We start from the raw sequence: 11,789 nt of genomic DNA, 5'->3' as shown, positions 1-11,789 counted from the left end.
GCCGGGGCGTTGGACTTCTCGGACACGCCCTGCACCACCCCGCGGGTGGCGGCCACCTCCACCGCGCGGCCCGCTGCCGCGACCTGGTCTCCAGGCCGCGGGACCGACGCCTGGCCGTCGTAAACCACGAGCCCGACGAGCGAGAGGATGAGCACGGTCAGAAAGATGGCCGGGAGAAGGGTCGACGGCCGCTTCTGCCCTCCCGGAGGACGCCGACCCTTGAGGTTGGTCTCGGGAAGCAGCGGCGCGTCCGCACCCTGGGCGTCGGCGTGGTGGACGCCGCCGTCGTCCATGATCGCCGCGACTGCCTGGATCACGAATTGCTCCGCCCTAGCGACGGTAGGATCGAGCTAATGGTAGACAAGATCGATCGAGCGCTTTATGCTGTGTGTTTCACGGGCGTGTTCATGGAAAAGCATGAACGGGATCGCGAGAGCGAAACGAAACGACGGAGCCGGGAAAATATTTATAGGCAGAGACAGGTGGTGCAGTGTCAGTGCGGCGATGAACTTTTGCGGAATTTTTTTGACGCCTTTGTTTCGGTCTGAAACATTCGCTGGCTGCCGGTGAGTCGTCGGGGAAGAAAAGGGAAAAAGAAAGGAAACATCGAAACGCTACGTAAACGGGATCTGTGGGACCGGTCATGCATTGGCCAGCCGAAGCCATAGGAGGCTCCGGAGGCCCTGTCCCCGGTTCATGTGGCTCATACTCATAGAATCAACCTATCCGATCCATTGGCATATCACAACTGAAAGAACCTGACCATCATGCTCTTTCTGATCAATATTGTCATGCTATATGCATGATGTTTCAAGGAGAGCAATGTAGAGTTCCTTGCATCTAGGTTCTCTCATAGCTTGCCAATCAGCATGTGCTACGTGCAATATGCACTTGTTTTCGAATTAAGCTATGCATACTCGACTTTTTGTTCTAAATTCTCATAATTAATTGTACTCCCTCCGTAAATCCGCGACATCCTTTTTTTTGGAACGAAAGGAGTATACTGTGAAAGCATTTTTTTAAAACACATTTACATTTAAGAACTTCAGGAATCCTGTATCCAAAAATTTCAAGATGATTGTGATCGGAATTCTAAAAGTTGGCCTCCGCCAAGTTCAATAACAACATAGATTTTAGGGCACCAAAGTGGCTAGATTATTGGGGTAGCTGCTACCCCTCTTCCTAGGCGATCTAGGGTTCCGGCGGTTGATCGCCCGCCTCCTCCTCCTACACAGGTGGCTCCGCCAACTAGAATGTGCAGGGAGCCCTTCCCGTGATGTTGGCGGCATAGTTCGATAAGGGTTCCTTCAGTTTCTTCTAGCCATAGTGGTTCATGCCCCCATTGAATCCAACGAGAGAGGGTGGACAAATTGGTCTCTCATGGTGGTGGTGACAGTGTCCAGTAAGGCCGACTCCGTATTCTTCTTCTTTTGCTCTAGCGGGGTGTGGGCAACCGAATTTAGCGAAGAGATTGTAGGATAGGTTTGTATCTCGCTCTGGGCAGGGAGTATTAGTTGTGTCTTCGTCGGACCAATGATGTTGCGGCAACATGAAAGCAAGCCTATTTATCTTGCCGACCTAGGCGGATGTTTAGGTGTGATCGACCCATCAATGTTGTCTTCTTCTCCGGGCCGTTGAGATCAACGTCGTCGACACTGCCTATCATGGATACCGCTTCGTTGTTTCGCGATGGCTCGGAACTCCAACGGCGGCAATACTTTGCCATCGGCCTATGAGAGGTGGAGAGGGTAGATGATTACCTGACGGACCATAATTTTCATTTTTTCCCACGATATTTTTATAATGTTAGTGTTTGATTACCTCCTTCGTTGGGAAAAAAAGTTACTAGATAATTGCATTGCAAGTTTTTGCAAGCGTTTATTTACGTGCACCTTCTTTGTATCTGCTCGTTGTTGAATTGTAGAGGTCGTCCTTAAAAAAAATCGTAATTTTCAATTGTTCATCATTTAATGTATTGTATAATTTTCTATTTCCCACATGGTGTAGATGATGAGATGTAAAAGGAAGGACGCTACGTTTGACAGATCATCAGACACTGACCGATTGTCAATTTTGATTTAACAACGTTGCAATATTATTATTTTTCTGGAAACAACCTGAGTGCCGTTGATAGCAAATCCTTTGGAGACTTTCTGCTATGAGGAAATATTTGTGCTGAACCGCTCGTCGACCAATTGTGTGCCGTGACTCCTCCAACAAAAACAGAAGAGCCGGGCCGAGCAGCAACCTACCTACAAACTATTACTACCGTGCTACAGATTGAGAGAGAGAGAGAGCAATAGACTGACAGCGTTTGAACTCATAGCCTAACTGAAGAAAGAAATGAGGGAAATAAACAGTTGAATATGAGCTTTTACCACCAGGCTTTGCTGCTATATTCTGATTTTTATCAATCCATCAAAGCCTACTGTACGCTGTTTCTCTTACAAAAATAAAGTAACCACGGAAATCGGAATGGGCAACCTAACAGTCGTCGATGCATGCACCCTCTTTGCCTTGAAGGTCTGTCTGTCGTGTGTGCTGACCGGTAGATGATAATTGGAGTACACAAATCAGGAAGAGTCTATGCGGTGCTTCCTTCTGAAGCAAACTGCGACGTTATTACGTGCTTGTTTGCAGAACACACGCACGCATGCAGACCAAGAAAACGAGCATTCAGCAAGTAATTAAGCTGAAGAGGATGCCGTTAACTGAAGCAAGTAAGCTGAAGAGCGCACAGGAACGATCTGGATCGCCAAACCGCGAAAGATCGCCAAACAGCTGATCGATGGATAGATCGGTCTAGGTGGACTGCAAATAATTGGGCGGCCAGTCGGATACGCCACCGTACGTGGAGAGCCTCCGATCCAAGCACTTTCAGCAGGGGATTAATACGCCGACAGGGACTTGATGAGTGATGACGATCGCCGGACCAATGGATTAGGGAAAGGATCCTGCCGGTGGTGGACAGAACTACCAGAATGTCTGCATCCATGCTGCGCACCATGATCAATCGCAAGATGGGGAATGCCTAGGGATGGCGATGAGTCTCCTCCCATCGGGTAGTAACTTCTTGTTCCATTCCCATTTAACAACGGGGGAAATATTTTTCCATTCCCATCTTAATCAAGTTCGGGGTGGGGATCTTTGTTCCATTTTCAGAAAATAAATTCAAAAGTACTCATCTTATAATTTCATGATCTTACAATTTTTGACACACAAAAATAAACGATTTTTATAATACGTATGTGGTAAAATGACAACAAATTACTATCATATGTTAAATACTATTTAAATATATACTACACCAGACTTAATATTACAAAATATCTCTATAAAATATACCAATTTATATGTATATACAGGTATAGCGGGAAACGGTGATGAGGGGACCTTTTAATCCTCATCTCCATTTTAGGTACTTCCTCTGTACTGGTTTATTATGCCGACACGTAGTTTAAAAATAGTTTGATGGTAAATTATACCGTTAGAAAATATTTTGAATATTAATTCAATTGTATAATTTTTGTAGCATATCATTCATATTTTTTTGATCGAATTTATGGTCAAAAATTGTTTTTAACTACGTGATAGTTAGTCTAATAAAGCGGTATAGAGGGAGTAGCGGGATCAAAGTTCACCATACCCGTTTTCTAACAGATGAATTCTCCACGGGTTTGCGGAGAACATGTCCCATTGACACCTCTAGGAATGCATTTCCGCAAAATGCATTTCCGCAAGAAGTGAGCCTAGCTCATTCGGTTAGGGAAGTGGATGTACAACCCAGCCACCCAGGTTCAAGTCTCCACGGACGCAGAATTGGGTTCTTATTATTTAAAAAAAACACTGTAGGGGCTTCCCCTACCGTATTCCTTTCAAAAAAAAAGGAATGCATTTCCGCAAAATAAAAAACATATACTACATTTGTGCAAAATAATTGACTATTTGTCTAGATATTAATGTATCAGGAACAGTTTTAGTGTGTAGATATATTCAATCACTTTTTTACATGGAACGCTGATGAGGAAATATGGTTTTGCAGAGATAGAAGGAGTCGCACAATTGCAATCTTCTTCTTTTTTTTTTTGAGGAAATTGCTCTCATATCTTCTTAAACAAACTTATCGGATAATTATAACGACGCTCGGGTAATTTAGGTGCCGCCTCCTCAAACCCTAACTTGTCTCCACCTTCGACTCCACGGTAGATTGGTTCCCCCTCCGGCCGGTCGCCAGCGCAAGGAGGGGTGGGGAACCCATCTATGCGTGGAATTTTTAATAAAAGCATTGTTTCATAGGTTTGATAGCTATATTTTTCTTGGTCTCTGCCTCAATGGAGATGCCATCGTTTACAATAATTGATCTTTAGCTATTCGCTTGATGACGAGATCTTCTTTCCGGTGTTAATGGTGGTGTTGAAAGATTACAATTTTCTAAGTATGGGATTTCAAATCTTACTTCACCAGATCAACTTTAGATCTTTTCTCAAGGTTGCCGCGAGGAGAATCGTCCTAACAATATTTGTCTTGGATACTATGTCCTCGACGATGGTGATGTGGATTCTCGACTCCAGCGACGTCGACCACGATGTTCTGTTATTTTTCCCTAGCATACTGGTGTTGGTACTCTTGCCGATGTTGCTTGACTACTTTAGTAGCTACGTGCGTGCACGTAGCCTTGGCATTGCGGCTCAGATTAAAATTATGGGAGAAACTTAATTGGTATTTACTACAGATTTATGGTTTGTTGTGTATCATTGGTTGCTTTCATAAAAATACAAAATTGTGTCGTCGAAAAAGAACAATAGTTACAGTCGGCTCGTGGATCTCTACCATGTCCTATTTATTGTAAATATATCGAAATATTCTTTTAGCTCCCGAGCTCTAGTGCTCTCTCTATTTTAAAAAATAAAAATACTTTACAAGTTTAAAAAAATATGAAAATAATTTTGAAGATTGTCATTGATACACCCCACAAACGGTGCAAAATCTCAATTCGAAATTCTTTCTATTTTGAGCTAGATAAAAATGACAAATCTGATATGTTTTTGAAGATTTGAAAAATGACTACTCCAATCTAGAATTTTGTTATTTTTTTGTAGCTCGAAATATTAAGTATTTGAAATTGATTTTCCGCACATTTGTCGGATACATCATTGGCTATGTTTGGATTTTTTTCCAGAACTTTTTAAAAGTTAAAAATATGATTTTTAATTTTTTTAAAGCGAGATCCCTGGTGTCTATGTGCACAAAATCTCAGTCCTAAATTTATATGGTATTGGTTGTCAAAAAAAAAACTTACCGGATAATTATTGTCGATTGCCTGGCCATGCATGACGTGACTGTGCGGCTTCGTTGCTCCATACTGTATTAGTTTCATCATCCGGCGACGACCAGTCGACCGTGGTAACTTGATACGTAACCGCCGGATACGGGACGGAACACGAAACGTAATGGTAGACATGCTCTGGTCGACCGGATAGACATCGGACCTGTCACAAAAGTGGGACAAGCGTGACAGGAAACGTTCCGACCTCGGCCGGGGCTCCATCGATTTCTCCCGTGCAGTTGAGCCAACACGGACCGGACCAGTCCAGGGAAGTGACCACGCCACGCGCTAGCTGAAGCTTCCGTGACTTCCGTCGAGTCGATCGAGAGCTCGACGATTCATGGCTAGGCCGGTGTGGCAAACTCCCCGCGTCGGAGAACTGTACCTTGTTACGGATAAGTTCTTTGCGTGTCCAGAGTTCAGCTTCACGCTGGACGCCTAATTAAAATTCTTGAAATGTGATGTTCCTCTGCGTGGGCGATTCTCTTTTTCACATCTTCATTTTATTACTTCCTTCAATTCATATTAAACTAAAATCATGACGCTTATATTGAATTGAAGGGAGTGGTAGATTTGTTGTTTTCAAACTTTTCATCATTTCTATTGAGGCGTTTGCTCTGGTACAACCCCTCCTCCAAACTTAGTCTAACGCAAACACATGACGGCGGAGATTGCTTGATATCTCTTGGTCATTAATACCGACCATGTATACGTAGCCCTATACAAAATTCGTATAGCCCAACTAAATTATACAAATATGTTGCATACGTATGGCTACAAGTTTGTAGGTACGATGTGGCTCATCGGCGGAGACACTTACGCGGTTGTGGCTGGCGGGCGGGAGGGATGACAAGGCGCTGCGCGCCGGCCACGAGGCACTGTGAGGCGACGCTGGCTGGCACAAGCCTCTGCAATGCCTCGTAGGTTCGTGTCGGCAAGGTTGGCGGTGGCGTGCAGCTTGGACGGTAGCGCGACGGTGTGATGAACAATGGACAATTCGGAGCAATTTGGCTGGCCATTAAGCGCATTGGGAACGAGTCTAGCCGGACTGTCTTTGGTGCCTGGTCGGGTAGTCTTGCAGCGGTGGTCGATCGCGCAATTACATGGCGGTGACGCTCGGCATTGGCACATACGTGAGGTGGATCGAAGTTGTACCCTTGTCTGGAATAGATGTTGAGAGTGCGGTTTTGTACAATATGCTGATACGTGGATATACCGGGTTTTGGATTTAGGTTTGAACAATGCCGGTTGAATTTGGTTTGAGTTAAGGAGGAAGTTGCACTAGAGCAAGCCTCCTCTATTGATTAGACTACTACTACAAATGTGTGACTATTATACAATAGGGATATCTGTTTTAGGGGATTGTGTAGCTCCGCCTAATATTTGTTTGCAAAATCATCACGTCTACGAGTTTTGTATAGAATTACTGTACTTACTCCACTCCATAAAAATAAATTTATCTATGTATTTCAATTTATATAAAGTTAAAATATCTTCAATAAGATGGGAGAGTGCCTTTTTTAGCGACCGAGTGTTGTCCTAATAGTCTATTTTCGTTAAGTTCCTATAAATGTGATGGGAATAAAAAAGATCATCCAATATATATACATATCAAATAACTGATAGGAAAAAGTTCCTACGGATTCTGATCACCAAAATTATATTAAAAATCCTTTCGATCGAATAAACACTAAGCTGAAAATCATGCCATAGTACTATAAAAGAGAGCTCTATTTACTTTTTTTAATTCTAAAATTTCAGAATTTGTTTTTCTCGGAAAAAAATTCTGAAATTGCATTTTTTAGCCAAAGATCTCTAATGTACTGTAAAGCAGTTGGGCTTTGGGCTTCTCAGCTCAACAAAATATCGCCTACTCCAAAGAGCCCAGCCCAGTCGAGCTTCTGCTACTGGGCCCACCTGCGTGCGCCGCCTGAGCCGTGGAATCACGCGTCAAAGCCTCCGACGACTCACTTCCACGGCGGCGGCCAGCATCCCCGAGCACGGCCGCCGCGTCCTCCCACCTACCACCGGCGGGCGGAAGGGGGAGCCATGAGGAACCCGTTCTGCTTCCGCGGCCCCGCGGCGAAGAGGACGCCGATGGCTGACTGGTGCGTCTTCTGCGACATCGCCGGCCGCGCCCCCGGCTCCACCACCGCTCTCCTCTACTCCGTTCCGTGACTCTTTCCCTGACTGTCTCCGATCTGAAGTTCTAAACACTAACATCTCTTCGGATTTGCTTACTGAACGTGCGAAGCTTTTGTTCCTGTCCACAGGATGACAAGGTCGTTGCGTTCCAGGACATCAACCCGTCCGCGTTCAGGTACTTGCTGGTCTTTGCTGCGTGTTCTTGCAGTGCCATGTCACTGCCCTTGGCCTAATGGTGTTAGCATACATCGTCGGATGCAGTAGTGTTTCCTTTCATTTCGTTGAGCATCTCTTCAGCATCGCCAGAATTGTTGTTTAGACTAATTTAGCTATTTTCGGCTAGTGCAAGATGGAAAGCTTATAACCGGAGCCCTTGCTCTCTATGCTATACTTGTTATCTTTGAAACTCCCGACAACTTTTTAGTAGCATGTTATTCTGATTGCGTTAAGCCTGTAACTTAGCTGGTCATTATAAAATGTTACTGTATTTGATGTGATAGTAAATATATATTTCGGTGTTTGCTACTCACTGTCAGAGTGATGTATAAAATAATGGTGGCTATTAGCAACACGACTGATTGGAGAACCTAGGGAGATGGTGTGGATTGTGGAGTACCTTGCGCAAGTCATTGTTGATCAAAACTGAAATTTGTGTGATGTAGCTATTGTTAGCAAGTTGTTATCAGTTTATGCCTTAGCGTTTACATCATGTTACTGTAATTTTGAACAGATTAGTAACATAACAAGTATATTGTATATATTCTTACAATTGCAGTTCTTTGATTGTATTTGTTAGAGAACATATATACATAGTTCACAGTTAGAGATAGTATTTAATACTTATGTTCTGGTCAGTAGCATCCATCAAACATTGCAGCACCCATGACATTTACTCAATACAAGGAATTACAGGAAATGTTCAGCTCTTTCTGCTGCCTGCCTCTTTTATAAGCCATTGACATCGCAGAGTGATTATTCTCTTGATTTCAGTCTTAGCATCCATATGATTTCAGTTCATCCATTGACTACATCAAGAACCATCGTTTATTATCAGTTTTTTACTTGAAGATCTTTATTAAGGTTGTATTGCTGTGCAACGTTTGCAGGCACTATCTTGTCATACCCATCGAGCACATACCAACTGTAAATGATCTTCGAATAACGAATGAAGATCACCAGTTAGGTGGGTGCTCATAGCTTGTTTCTTCATGGATCCCTGTTTTTCCTGATCTACATTCTCACTTGAGGCAACCATGATTGCTCAGTGAACTATAACAGCTATTCCTTTTTCAGTTAGTCACATGGTGAAGGTAGGAAAGGATTTACTCGATCGAGATGCTCCCAGATCTGAGGAACATAGGTATTACTAAATGAAACATATTTGTTCTGTCACGTTGTAGATCTGCACGAAAGCCTTTTCATATGCTGTTAAATTATCAGAATACTCATAAAGCATTTTTCTTGTCTGATCTCTTGTAAACTTGGGCATGTTTTGTAGGTTTGGTTTTCATCAACCGCCATTTAATAGTGTTGACCACCTTCATCTTCACTGCCTTGCACTGCCATTTATGCCCAGGTAATGAAGTTGCAGAACTCTCTGCCTTTGTTATTTTCTAGATGTGGCGTCTACATTACAAAAGATCTTTTGAGACTCCATCTCAAATTATTTGTACTCTTAATCTTTGTAGCTGGAAGCAAGTAAAATATACACCGTTGGGTCCCCTGGGGGGTTTTATTGATGCTGACAAGCTATTGGAAAGAATTAAACCACAAGCAGAAGTTCACAGTTAATACAATATTTACCAGTCATTCCTTCGTATTAACGCTCGCCTTCTTTTTTGCTTCCATTATCATTTGTGTGTAATTTGTATCACAATCACTATTGTTTGATTGCTGAAAGTTCAAAAGTCTTGTCTAAAATGGTATACAGAATTAACCTGAACAGTGATTGAAGTTTGAACAATTCTTTTGTTCTTTGGTTATGAACCGGAAAGTTGGATAGGGGTAGCACCATAACTGGCATGGAGTTAAGTAGTCCTAAGTCCTAACATTAATATGTTCAGACTGAACTGCAGTTCTCATTCACATAGTATGTGTGTGTTGTTGTGGTAAACAATAACATGGGGCATTCAAATAAGAACTCTTTTTTAACATGGGGCATTCAAATAAGAACTCTTTTTGTAAACGATGATCACTAACTCAGAAGCACAACATATGTTATTACTGCATTGACATTCACTACTTAACGTGACATGAGCATCATGAATTAACCCTGTGACTCACTGAGTTTACCATTAGCTTGTTATGTAGCAGTAGCTTTACTTTGCCGTAATTAATAGATATTGGGGTTGTGAAATTAAGCATGTTCAGGTCCAAACTGAAAAAAAAAGTTCCATGGACATGTCGCTTGGGTATATCGTCTCCCCTCTACTTTCTGCAATGGTCTAGTTGCGCATAATCCTAACATTGCATGTTCACGTTGTGGTAACAGTTGTTGTCTTATTGTGAAGGTGTTTTATCTTGTTAAAGTACAACTATTACGAGTGATGCAGTTTAGTTTTTCTTCTGTAGCGATGTATGTTGCCGACTGATACTGAACTCATCCTCTATGGTCTATGTCAGCCAGTGGTCTTTGTTTTTCTGGTGAGAAATTCATGACACTAGTGCACTTCATAATGACAATTAGGCAAACAGAGTGAGAGTGAGTGACAGTATGTCACTCAAAAGTCAAAATACAGTGTGCTGAGTCATTTGGTGCAAGCTACTGCTGCTGCTGCTTGTGTCTCTAGGATTTTGTTTCTACACGTAGTACTTTATTTTGTTAGAAGTACAACCATTCCTAGCTTTCAACACTAGGACAAACCATGTTTAGTACAATGGTATGCCGGAATTCTTTCGAAACAAGGTGTTTGTATCTGACAAGAAAATTGGCAAGCTTTTGAAAGGAGCATCTATATCTTGAAGTAACTTTTGGCTGCCAAACACAAAAACTGGAATTGGAGTTGTGTATTGAGGTCCAATTGATTTCCTCCAAATAAAATGCTTGGTGCCCAACAAGGTATAAGCTAAGTTCAACAACTCAAACATTTGAAAACTTCATTAAGCTACTGTCAACTAAAAAAAACCCTCTCCTGAATCCAAGTTATTGCACTAGTTCATTCTAACCAATGGGCATATGTTAATGTGATTAGGAGTTACGTTGTAGTGTTAACACCCTGCCATGTACTTGAGTAAGTGAATACGCTCATATTTTAAGAAAATGTATTTACCAGAAGCAACAGCTATAGGCGCCCACTGGATACCCTGCTCAGGAATGTAATGTTATAAAATGGAAGTCGCCGCTCGGCTTGGGAGGTATCAATAATGTCAACGGAATCATGAATCTTTGCAGATCAGGATCAAGGACACCATGGGACGACTTAAACTATACAAGCGTGGCATAAAAGTAACACATGAGGTTGGACCGAAACTCTTGCAGTTGCGGTACTGTGTTGCCACATTCACCTGTTGGGGACACCCCACCGGTTTGCCGGAGCTGAAGGCCATGCCATTGCCACCCCATCAGTTCCATGGAGCAACAGCCAACTGGATATCTGGATCCACTGAAGACTTTTGAGTTTTGACAACTTGGCAAGAACAAGTCTTGTTGTCATCTAGTACAGCCTACCTGCAGTCAACCGACCAAATGTAAAAAGATAAAACTTTCACGCGAGGCTAGGAACTATCGGACCCGAACGAAATCTTTCCAAACGAATGTTTGCTGGACACTACACTAGTGATTGCTATGAGCATATTTGGCAGCAAAAGAATCGCATGACTCGAAGTTTATAACCAGCAACAAAGGAGAGCGCAAACCCTTGGGTGATCATGGCTGGTGCCCTTGGTCTTTGGATCTGCTGCCCTCCGCACATAGCAGGAATCCAAAAGCTCTGAATCTAGACTACAGACCACAAACAGTTCTACAGATTTATTAGCGCTTTGGGCGTTCAAAAAATGCCTTTATTAGCGCTTCTTATGAGCGAAACCCAATGGCATGGAGGAAGTGACGCAAGATCGCAAAGTCATACGAAGAATCTCCCAGGAACGGCGTGGGTGACACAAGTTGACCCAATAAAAATTAGGCGTGCCGTACACTGTAGTATAGCAAGTATAGTCTTTTTTGAATGAGTATAGCAAGTATAGTTAGATCGCCACTTGCGGCTAGCTGCAACAAACGATTCTCAAACTTGGACACGCCAACCCTTCGCACAATGTGTTATAAAATCTCCTGCTCTTTTTTCTTAAAAATGTACATGGAATCTCGTGAAAATATCTAATT

At 42.7% G+C, this 11,789-nt stretch overlaps 1 protein-coding gene across 1 annotated transcript; it reads left to right on the top strand.

Moving 5' to 3' along the window:
• The first annotated feature begins 7,337 nt into the window (after positions 1–7,337).
• On the top strand, positions 7,338–9,434 carry LOC124674641 (bifunctional adenosine 5'-phosphosulfate phosphorylase/adenylylsulfatase HINT4-like). The gene is made up of 6 exons (XM_047210683.1): positions 7,338–7,495; positions 7,600–7,646; positions 8,578–8,654; positions 8,765–8,831; positions 8,970–9,047; positions 9,160–9,434. The coding sequence occupies exons 1-6, from the start codon at positions 7,376–7,378 to the stop codon at positions 9,260–9,262; spliced, it is 492 nt and encodes a 163-aa protein (XP_047066639.1). The 5' UTR covers positions 7,338–7,375; the 3' UTR covers positions 9,263–9,434.
• Positions 9,435–11,789: the final 2,355 nt, after the last annotated feature.

The sequence above is a fragment of the Lolium rigidum genome, chromosome 7, assembly GCF_022539505.1.
Source record: "Lolium rigidum isolate FL_2022 chromosome 7, APGP_CSIRO_Lrig_0.1, whole genome shotgun sequence".
In the NCBI taxonomy this organism is placed as follows: domain Eukaryota; kingdom Viridiplantae; phylum Streptophyta; class Magnoliopsida; order Poales; family Poaceae; genus Lolium; species Lolium rigidum.
This window is presented reverse-complemented; position numbering and strand designations above follow the sequence as displayed.